General features: G+C 47.6%; 1 protein-coding gene across 1 annotated transcript in view; it reads right to left on the reverse strand.

Moving 5' to 3' along the window:
* Positions 1-2081: 2081 nt before the first annotated feature.
* The window catches only part of LOC121843764 (zinc finger homeobox protein 4-like), a gene marked incomplete at its 5' end in the record, with an annotated part of 39490 nt that continues 31899 nt past the window's right edge, over positions 2082-9672 (reverse strand). The window contains one exon of the mRNA XM_042313579.1: positions 2082-2682. Within this exon, the coding sequence (XP_042169513.1) occupies positions 2317-2682 (366 nt within the window). The remainder of the gene's footprint in view (positions 2683-9672) is intronic.

Here is a 9672-nt window from a genome sequence, read left to right on the forward strand (position 1 = left end):
AACCCCCGTCTCCACTCCATAACCCCCATCTCTACACCGTAACCCCGTCTCTACACCGTAACCCCCGTCTCCACACCGTAGCCCCCGTCTCTAAACCGTAACCCCGTCTCTACACCATAACCCCCGTCTCTAAACCGTAACCCCCGTCTCTACACCATAACCCCTGTCTCCACACCGTAACCCCCGTCTCCACACCGTAACCCCCGTCTCCACACCGTAACCCCGTCTCCACACCGTAACCCCTGTCTCCACACCGCAACCCCCACACACATTGTAACTCATCTCTCTATACCGTAACCCCGTCTCTACACAGTAGCCCCCGTCTCCACACCGCAACCCCCACACACATTGTAACTCATCTCTATACCGTAACCCCGTCTCTACACCGTAGCCCCCGTCTCCACACTGCAACCCCCACACACATTGTAACTCATCTCTCTACACTGTAACCCCCGTCTCTACACCGTAACCCCGTCTCTACACCATAACCCCCATCTCCACACCGTAACTCCCGTCTCTACACCGTAACTCCCGTCTCCACACCGTAACTCCTGTCTCCACACCGTAACTCCTGTCTCCACACCATAACTCCTGTCTCCACACCGTAACCCCCGTCTCCACACCGTAACCCCCCGTCTCCACACCGCAACCCCCACACACATTGTAACTCCTCTCTCTACACTGTAACCCCGTCTCTACACCGTAACCCCGTCTCTACACCATAACCCCCATCTCCACACCGTAACTCCCGTCTCTACACCGTAACCCCCGTCTCCACACCGCAACCCCCACACACATTGTAACTCCTCTCTCTACACTGTAACCCCTGTCTCTACACCGTAACCCCGTCTCTACACCATAACCCCCATCTCCACATCGTAACTCCCGTCTCTACACCGTAACTCCCGTCTCCACACCGTAACTCCTGTCTCCACACCGTAACTCCTGTCTCCACACCATAACTCCTGTCTCCACACACCGTAACCCCCGTCTCCACACCGTAACTCCCGTCTCCACACCGTAACTCCTGTCTCCACACCGTAACTCCTGTCTCTACACCGTAACTCCCGTCTCCACACCGTAACCCCCGTCTCTACACCGTAACCCCCATCTCTACACCGTAACCCCTGTCTCTACACCGTAACCCCCGTCTCTACACCGTAACCAACCTCTCTATACTGTAACCCACTTCTCTACACCATAAACCACCGTCTCTACACCGTAACCGACTCAAAGAAAAACATTTTTTTTTTTGTCTCCAAATGTTTTACAGTGCTGCTACACTTATTAGTGTCTGGCAGACCCTGTTCTTAGGGTCAGGTTAGGGTTAACCCAGACCCTGAGCTTAGGGTCAGGTTAGGGTTAACCCAGACCCTGAGCTGAGGGTCAGGTTAGGGTTAACCCAGACCCTGAGTTTAGGGTTAGGTTAGGGTTAATCCAGACCCTGTGCTTAAGGTTAGGTTAGGGTTTACCCAGACCCTGAGCTTAGGGTTAGGTTAGGGTTAACCCAGACCCTGAGCTTAGGGTTAGGTTAGGGTTTACCCAGACCCTGAGCTTAGGGTTAGGTTAGGGTTAACCCAGACCCTGAGCTTAGGGTTAGGTTAGGGTTAACCCAGACCCTGAGCTTAGGGTTAGGTTAGGGTTAACCCAGACTCTGAGTTTAGGGTTAGGTTAGGGTTAACCCAGACCCTGAGTTTAGGGTTAGGTTAGGGTTAACCCAGACCCTGAGCTTAGGGTTAGGTTAGGGTTTACCCAGACCCTGAGCTTAGGGTTAGGTTAGGGTTAACCCAGACCCTGAGCTTCGGGTTAGGTTAGGGTTTACCCAGACCCTGAGCTTAGGGTTAGGTTAGGGTTAACCCAGACCCTGAGCTTAGGGTTAGGTTAGGGTTTACCCAGACCCTGAGTTGTTTAGGGTTAGGTTAGGGTTAACCCAGACCCTGAGCTTAGGGTTAGGTTAGGGTTAGGGTTAGGGTTAGGTTAGGGTTAGGTTAGGGTTAACCCAGACCCTGAGCTTTGAAATGTTTTGGTCATGAGAAAGGAAATGAATGCTCACTCCAGGGGAGACGTGTGTGTGTATGTATGTATGTGTGTTTGTGTGTTGGTGTGTTTGTGTGTGTGAGAGAGAATCTTCCAAAGGTAGAGTTTCATAAGTCTGCCTGCATGGGATGTCCCTGCATATGGTATGTTTGTGTGTGTGTGTGTGTGTGGGTGTATGTGTGTGTGTGTGTGTGTGTGTGTGTTGGTGACATAGGCGTAGCACCATAATGGGAACAGCATGCTCATTCTGGGGAGATTAGGTGGACTGGACGGCCTGACTCAGGAGAGGGAGGGAGAGAGGGAGGGGTACATGGTGTGGGGGTAGGGTTTGGGTAAAGGTTGGAGGAAACAGGGAGTACGAGCAGCAAGTCCCATCCAAGAAAAGCCACATAATAAACCATTGGCCTTACCTTGTTGTTTAGGGCAGTCTTTAACATGGTAAAGTTGGTGTAGACTCAGGCCATCCTCCTCTCCTCCCAGTCCCTGCTGGTGGAGCTGTAGCTTCCTCAGCCCCTCGTTCTGCTGGTGGCGCGGGGAGCGAGCGTGCTGCACCAGGTTCAGACAGGCCTTGGTGGAGTAGTCACACAGGGCACAGTAGTACACACACTGCTCACTGCCACACGCGATCTCCTGCTTCTGCAAGTGCTGTAGGCGAGAGGAAAACAGAGCAGAGAGATTGTTAACATTTGTAGGAGAATGCTTTTTGAATGATGGTCAAGGTCAAAGGTGACATGAATCATTTGAGTGACTTTGCTCTCGATTCGTACGGACAGCTAACCTGTTGATACCTGAAGCACAGTAAACTGGGACACTGTTATCTAGTCGGGCAAAAATCATGTTTAAAGTGGAAAATGTAGGAAGGAAAAAAGAACAAAGGATATTTCTCTTCCTTTATCTGAGCAGACAGCAAAACAAATCTAGTGTGCTTAGAAGAATGAAAGGATGTGAATAAGTGAACGGAAGAAAAACCTGATAGTACTGACAGAGAGGAGAGGAGAGACAAAGAGGAGAGGAGAGACAAAGAGGAGAGGAGAGACAAAGAGGAGAGGAGAAACAAAGAGGAGAGGAGAGGAGAGACAAAGAGGAGAGGAGAGACAAAGAGGAGAGGAGAGACAAAGAGGAGAGGAGAGGAGAGACAAAATGAGGAGAGGAGATACAAAGTGAGGAGAGGAGAGACAAAATGAGGAGAGGAGATACAAAATAAGGAGAGGAGAGACAAAATGAGGAGAGGAGAGACAAAATGAGGAGAGGAGAGACAAAATGAGGAGAGGAGAGACAAAATGAGGAGAGGAGAGACAAAATGAGGAGAGCAGATACAAAGTGAGGAGAGGAGAGACAAAATGAGGAGAGGAGAGACAAAATGAGGAGAGGAGAGACAAAATGAGGAGAGGAGAGACAAAATGAGGAGAGTAGATAGAAAGTAGGAGAGGAGAGACAAAATGAGGAGAGGAGAGACAAAATGAGTAGAGGAGAGACAAAATGAGGAGAGGAGAGACAAAATGAGGAGAGGAGAGACAATGTGAGGAGAGGAGAGACGAGGTGAGAAGAGACAAAATGAGGAGAGGAGAGGCAAAATGAGGAGAGGAGAGACAAAGTGAGGAGAGGAGAGACAAAGAGGAGAGGAGAGACAAAATGAGGAGAGGAGATACAAAGTGAGGAGAGGAGAGACAAAATGAGGAGAGGAGATACAAAATGAGGAGAGGAGAGACAAAATGAGGAGAGGAGAGACAAAATGAGGAGAGGAGAGACAAAGTGAGGAGAGGAGAGACAAAATGAGGAGAGGAGAGACAAAATGAGGAGAGGAGAGACAAAATGAGGAGAGGAGATACAAAATGAGGAGAGGAGAGACAAAATGGGGAGAGGAGAGACAAAATGAGAAGAGGAGAGACAAAATGAGGAGAGGAGAGACAAAATGAGGAGAGGAGAGACAAAATGAGGAGAGGAGAGACAAAATGAGGAGAGGAGAGACAAAATGAGGAGAGGAGAGACAAAGTGAGGAGAGGAGATACAAAATGAGGAGAGGAGAGACAAAATGAGGAGAGGAGATACAAAATGAGGAGAGGAGAGACAAAATGAGGAGAGGAGAGACAAAAGGAGAAGAGGAGAGACAAAATGAGGAGAGGAGAGACAAAATGAGGAGAGGAGAGACAAAATGAGGAGAGGAGAGACAAAATGAGGAGAGCAGATACAAAGTGAGGAGAGGAGGGACAAAATGAGGAGAGGAGAGACAAAATGAGGAGAGGAGAGACAAAATGAGGAGAGCAGAGACAAAAGTAGGAGAGGAGAGAAAAAGTGAGGAGAGGAGAGACAAAATGAGGAGAGGAGAGACAAAATGAGGAGAGGAGAGACAAAATGAGAAGAGGAGAGACAAAATGAGGAGAGGAGAGACAAAATGAGGAGAGGAGATACAAAATGAGGAGAGGAGAGACAATGTGAGGAGAGGAGAGACGAGGTGACAAGAGACAAAATGAGGAGAGGAGAGACAAAGTGAGGAGAGGAGAGACAAAGAGGAGAGGAGAGGAGAGACAAAGAGGAGAGGAGAGACAAAGAGGAGAGGAGAGACAAAGAGGAGAGGAGAGGAGAGACAAAATAAGGAGAGGAGATACAAAGTGAGGAGAGGAGAGACAAAATGAGGAGAGGAGAGACAAAATGAGGAGAGGAGAGACAAAATGAGGAGAGGAGATACAAAATGAGGAGAGGAGAGACAATGTGAGGAGAGGAGAGACGAGGTGAGAAGAGACAAAATGAGGAGAGGAGAGGCAAAATGAGGAGAGGAGAGACAAAGTGAGGAGAGGAGAGACAAAGAGGAGAGGAGAGACAAAGAGGAGAGGAGAGACAAAGAGGAGAGGAGAGACAAAGAGGAGAGGAGAGACAAAATGAGGAGAGGAGAGACAAAATGAGGAGAGGAGAGACAAAATGAGGAGAGGAGAGACAAAGTGAGGATAGGAAATACAAAATGAGGAGAGGAGAGACAAAATGAGGAGAGGAGATACAAAATGAGGAGAGGAGAGACAAAATGAGGAGAGGAGAGACAAAATGAGGAGAGGAGATACAAAATGAGGAGAGGAGAGACAAAATGAGGAGAGGAGAGACAAAATGAGAAGAGGAGAGACAAAATGAGGAGAGGAGAGACAAAATGAGGAGAGGAGATACAAAATGAGGAGAGGAGATACAAAATGAGGAGAGGAGAGACAAAATGAGGAGAGGAGAGACAAAATGATAAGAGGAGAGACAAAATGAGGAGAGGAGAGACAAAATGAGGAGAGGAGAGACAAAATGAGGAGAGGAGAGACAAAATGAGGATAGCAGATACAAAGTGAGGAGAGGAGAGACAAAATGAGGAGAGGAGAGACAAAATGAGGAGAGGAGAGACAAAATGAGGAGAGGAGAGACAATGTGAGGAGAGGAGAGACGAGGTGAGAAGAGACAAAGTGAGGAGATGAGAGACGAGGTGAGAAGAGACAAAGTGAGGAGAGGAGAGACAAAATGAGGAGAGGAGAGACAAAATGAGGAGAGGAGAGACAAAATGAGGAGAGGAGAGACAAAATGAGGAGAGGAGAGACAAAATGAGGAGAGGAGAGACAAAGTGAGGAGAGGAGATACAAAATGAGGAGAGGAGAGACAAAATGAGGAGAGGAGATACAAAATGAGGAGAGGAGAGACAAAATGAGGAGAGGAGAGACAAAATGAGGAGAGGAGAGACAATGTGAGGAGAGGAGAGACGAGGTGAGAAGAGACAAAATGAGGAGAGGAGAGGCAAAATGAGGAGAGGAGAGACAAAGTGAGGAGAGGAGAGACAAAGAGGAGAGGAGAGGAGAGACAAAGAGGAGAGGAGAGACATAGAGGAGAGGAGAGACAGAGGAGAGGAGAGGAGAGGAGAGACAAAATGAGGAGAGGAGATACAAAGTGAGGAGAGGAGAGACAAAATGAGGAGAGGAGAGACGAGGTGAGGAGAGGAGAGACGAGGTGAGAAGAGACAAAGTGAGGAGATGAGAGACGAGGTGAGAAGAGACAAAGTGAGGAGAGGAGAGACAAAATGAGGAGAGGAGAGACAAAATGAGGAGAGGAGAGACAAAATGAGGAGAGGAGAGACAAAATGAGGAGAGGAGAGACAAAATGAGGAGAGGAGATACAAAATGAGGAGAGGAGAGACAAAATGAGGAGAGGAGATACAAAATGAGGAGAGGAGAGACAAAATGAGGAGAGGAGAGACAAAATGAGGAGAGGAGAGACAAAATGAGGAGAGGAGATACAAAATGAGGAGAGGAGAGACAAAATGAGGAGAGGAGAGACAAAATGAGAAGAGGAGAGACAAAATGAGGAGAGCAGATACAAAGTGAGGAGAGGAGAGACAAAATGAGGAGAGGAGAGACAAAATGAGGAGAGGAGAGACAAAATGAGGAGAGGAGAGACAAAGTGAGGAGAGGAGAGACGAGGTGAGAAGAGACAAAATGAGGAGAGGAGAGACAAAATGAGGAGAGGAGAGACGAGGTGAGGAGAGGAGAGACAAAGTGAGGAGAGGAGAGACAAAGTGAGGAGAGGAGAGACAAAATGAGGAGAGGAGAGACAAAATGAGGAGAGGAGAGACAAAATGAGGAGAGGAGATACAAAGTGAGGAGAGGAGAGACAAAATGAGGAGAGGAGAGACAAAGTGAGGAGAGGAAAGGCAAAATGAGGAGACGAGAGACAAAATGAGGAGATGAGAGACGAGGTGAGAAGAGACAAAGTGAGGAGAGGAGAGACGAGGTGAGAAGAGACAAAGTGAGGAGAGGAGAGACGAGGTGAGAAGAGACAAAGTGAGGAGAGGAGATACAAAGTGGAGTTTTTGAAAAGGTGTCTTCAAAAGTTAATTTGAAAAATCTATTATTTCTCTGACACACAAGGATGCCGAAAGTGCTAGGATTCATAGTGTGTGTAATTGTGTGTTGTGTGCGCCACGTGTGTGTGTGTGCATGTGTGCCTGTGTGCGGGTGTGAGTGTGTGCTCGTGTGTGTGCCTGTGCGTGTGCGCGTTTGTGCTTGCGTGTGTGTGTGCATGTGCGCTCGCGTGTAAGTGTGTGTGTGTGTGTGTACCTAGCTGGGCTTCCTGAAATTTCCTCATCAAATAAAATAGTAAGAACTAATAAAATAAACAGAAGGAGCGTCGCCAGAGCAGTGTTTTGTGTGAGAGATTCTCTCATCATCACCGTGGACAACAGGGAGGTGTATTCAGTGTGTGACTGTCACTTGCAAGCTTTACTTTCACCAACAACAGTTGCTACTAGCATTGCAGCCATCCGTGCAGCTACCCCCCTCCCTGACCTCCTACCACACCCACATCACCACCCCTCCCCCAACCTCCATACACCCGGGGAAACCAAGCATATCAAGTGTGCCTCCATAGCTGGCAGCCTAATGAACAATGAGCCGAAACAAAAGGCCAGGCTACAGGCTTTATTAACTGGTCCTCTGCTAGAGCACAAAACAGACCTCAGAGAGAGGGGGGGGTACGTAGGCAAGCTGCAGGTGTCTGTGTGTTTGAGAAAGAGAGTGAGAGAAAGAGAGAGAAAGAGAGAGAAAGAAAAAAAGAGAGTTAAAAACGGACTACCAAGGATTAGTCACATAGTAACCCACATCACTCGCCTCTCTCTCTCTCTCTCCCGCTCTCTCACTCTCTCTCTCCTCTCTCTCTCTCTCTCTCTTTCTCTCTCCCTCTCTCCCTCTCTCTCTCTCTCTCTCCATCTCTCCCTATCTCTCTCCCGCTCTCTCACTCTCTCTCTCTCCCTCTCTCTCTCTCTCTCTCTCTCTCCTCTCTCTCTCTCTCTCTCTCTCTCTCTCTCTCTCTCTCTCTCTCTCTCTCGCCCCCTGTCTTTTCTTTCCCAGAAAATGTATGTACAAGGTTTTTCTCACGAGGCAGTGGGATGTCCGTGGCAGTCGGGAGCCCTTTCAGGGGTCTTAACTTTTAATTAAGTTTAAGAAAGCTGCGCATGAACGCACACAAACACAGACACAGAGTGCTGGCCAGCGCTCACAGTCATTAATTACAGCTATCTTTGTTTCTCTGTGAAAGAGAGGCTTGTATAGACAGACTCCCTCAGAGTGCACCGCTACTAACACCCTGCCAGCCACAACGAGAAACTAACTGCTCTGTCTCTCAGTCTTTCTGTCTTTCTGTCTCTCTGTCTTTCTGTCTCTCTGTCTTTCTGTCTCTCTTACTCTCTGTCTTTCTGTCTCTCTTACTCTCTGTCTTTCTGTCTCTCTTACTCTCTGTCTTTCTGTCTCTCTGTCTTTCTGTCTCTCTTACTCTCTGTCTTTCTGTCTCTCTTAATCTCTGTCTTTCTGTCTCTCTTACTCTCTGTCTTTCTGTCTCTCTGTCTTTCTGTCTCTCTTACTCTCTGTCTTTCTGTCTCTCTTACTCTCTGTCTTTCTGTCTCTCTGTCTTTCTGTCTCTCTGTCTCTCTGTCTTTCTGTCTCTCTGTCTTTCTGTCTCTCTTACTCTCTGTCTTTCTGTCTCTGTCTCTCTTACTCTCTGTCTTTCTGTCTCTCTTACTCTCTGTCTTTCTGTCTCTCTGTCTTTCTGTCTCTCTGTCTTTCTGTCTTTCTGTCTCTCTGTCTCTCTGTCTCTCTGTCTTTCTGTCTCTCTGTCTTTCTGTCTCTCTGTCTCTCTGTCTTTCTGTCTCTCTGTCTTTCTGTCTCTCTGTCTTTCTGTCTCTCTGTCTTTCTGTCTCTCTGTCTCTCTGTCTTTCTGTCTCTCTGTCTTTCTGTCTCTCTGTCTCTCTGTCTTTCTGTCTCTCTTACTCTCTGTCTTTCTGTCTCTCTTACTCTCTGTCTTTCTGTCTCTCTGTCTTTCTGTCTCTCTGTCTCTCTGTCTTTCTGTCTCTCTGTCTTTCTGTCTCTCTTACTCTCTGTCTTTCTGTCTCTGTCTCTCTTACTCTCTGTCTTTCTGTCTCTCTTACTCTCTGTCTTTCTGTCTCTCTGTCTTTCTGTCTCTCTTACTCTCTGTCTTTCTGTCTCTCTTACTCTCTGTCTTTCTGTCTCTCTGTCTTTCTGTCTCTCTGTCTCTCTGTCTTTCTGTCTCTCTGTCTTTCTGTCTCTCTTACTCTCTGTCTTTCTGTCTCTGTCTCTCTTACTCTCTGTCTTTCTGTCTCTCTTACTCTCTGTCTTTCTGTCTCTCTGTCTTTCTGTCTCTCTGTCTTTCTGTCTTTCTGTCTCTCTGTCTCTCTGTCTCTCTGTCTTTCTGTCTCTCTGTCTTTCTGTCTCTCTGTCTCTCTGTCTTTCTGTCTCTCTGTCTTTCTGTCTCTCTGTCTTTCTGTCTCTCTGTCTTTCTGTCTCTCTGTCTCTCTGTCTTTCTGTCTCTCTGTCTTTCTGTCTCTCTGTCTCTCTGTCTTTCTGTCTCTCTTACTCTCTGTCTTTCTGTCTCTCTTACTCTCTGTCTTTCTGTCTCTCTGTCTTTCTGTCTCTCTGTCTCTCTGTCTTTCTGTCTCTCTGTCTTTCTGTCTCTCTTACTCTCTGTCTTTCTGTCTCTGTCTCTCTTACTCTCTGTCTTTCTGTCTCTCTTACTCTCTGTCTTTCTGTCTCTCTGTCTTTCTGTCTCTCTGTCTTTCTGTCTTTCTGTCTCTCTGTCTCTCTGTCTTTCTGTCTCTCTGTCTTTCTGTCT

This window comes from Oncorhynchus tshawytscha, unplaced genomic scaffold (genome assembly GCF_018296145.1).
Source record: "Oncorhynchus tshawytscha isolate Ot180627B unplaced genomic scaffold, Otsh_v2.0 Un_contig_2130_pilon_pilon, whole genome shotgun sequence".
Taxonomy (NCBI): domain Eukaryota; kingdom Metazoa; phylum Chordata; class Actinopteri; order Salmoniformes; family Salmonidae; genus Oncorhynchus; species Oncorhynchus tshawytscha.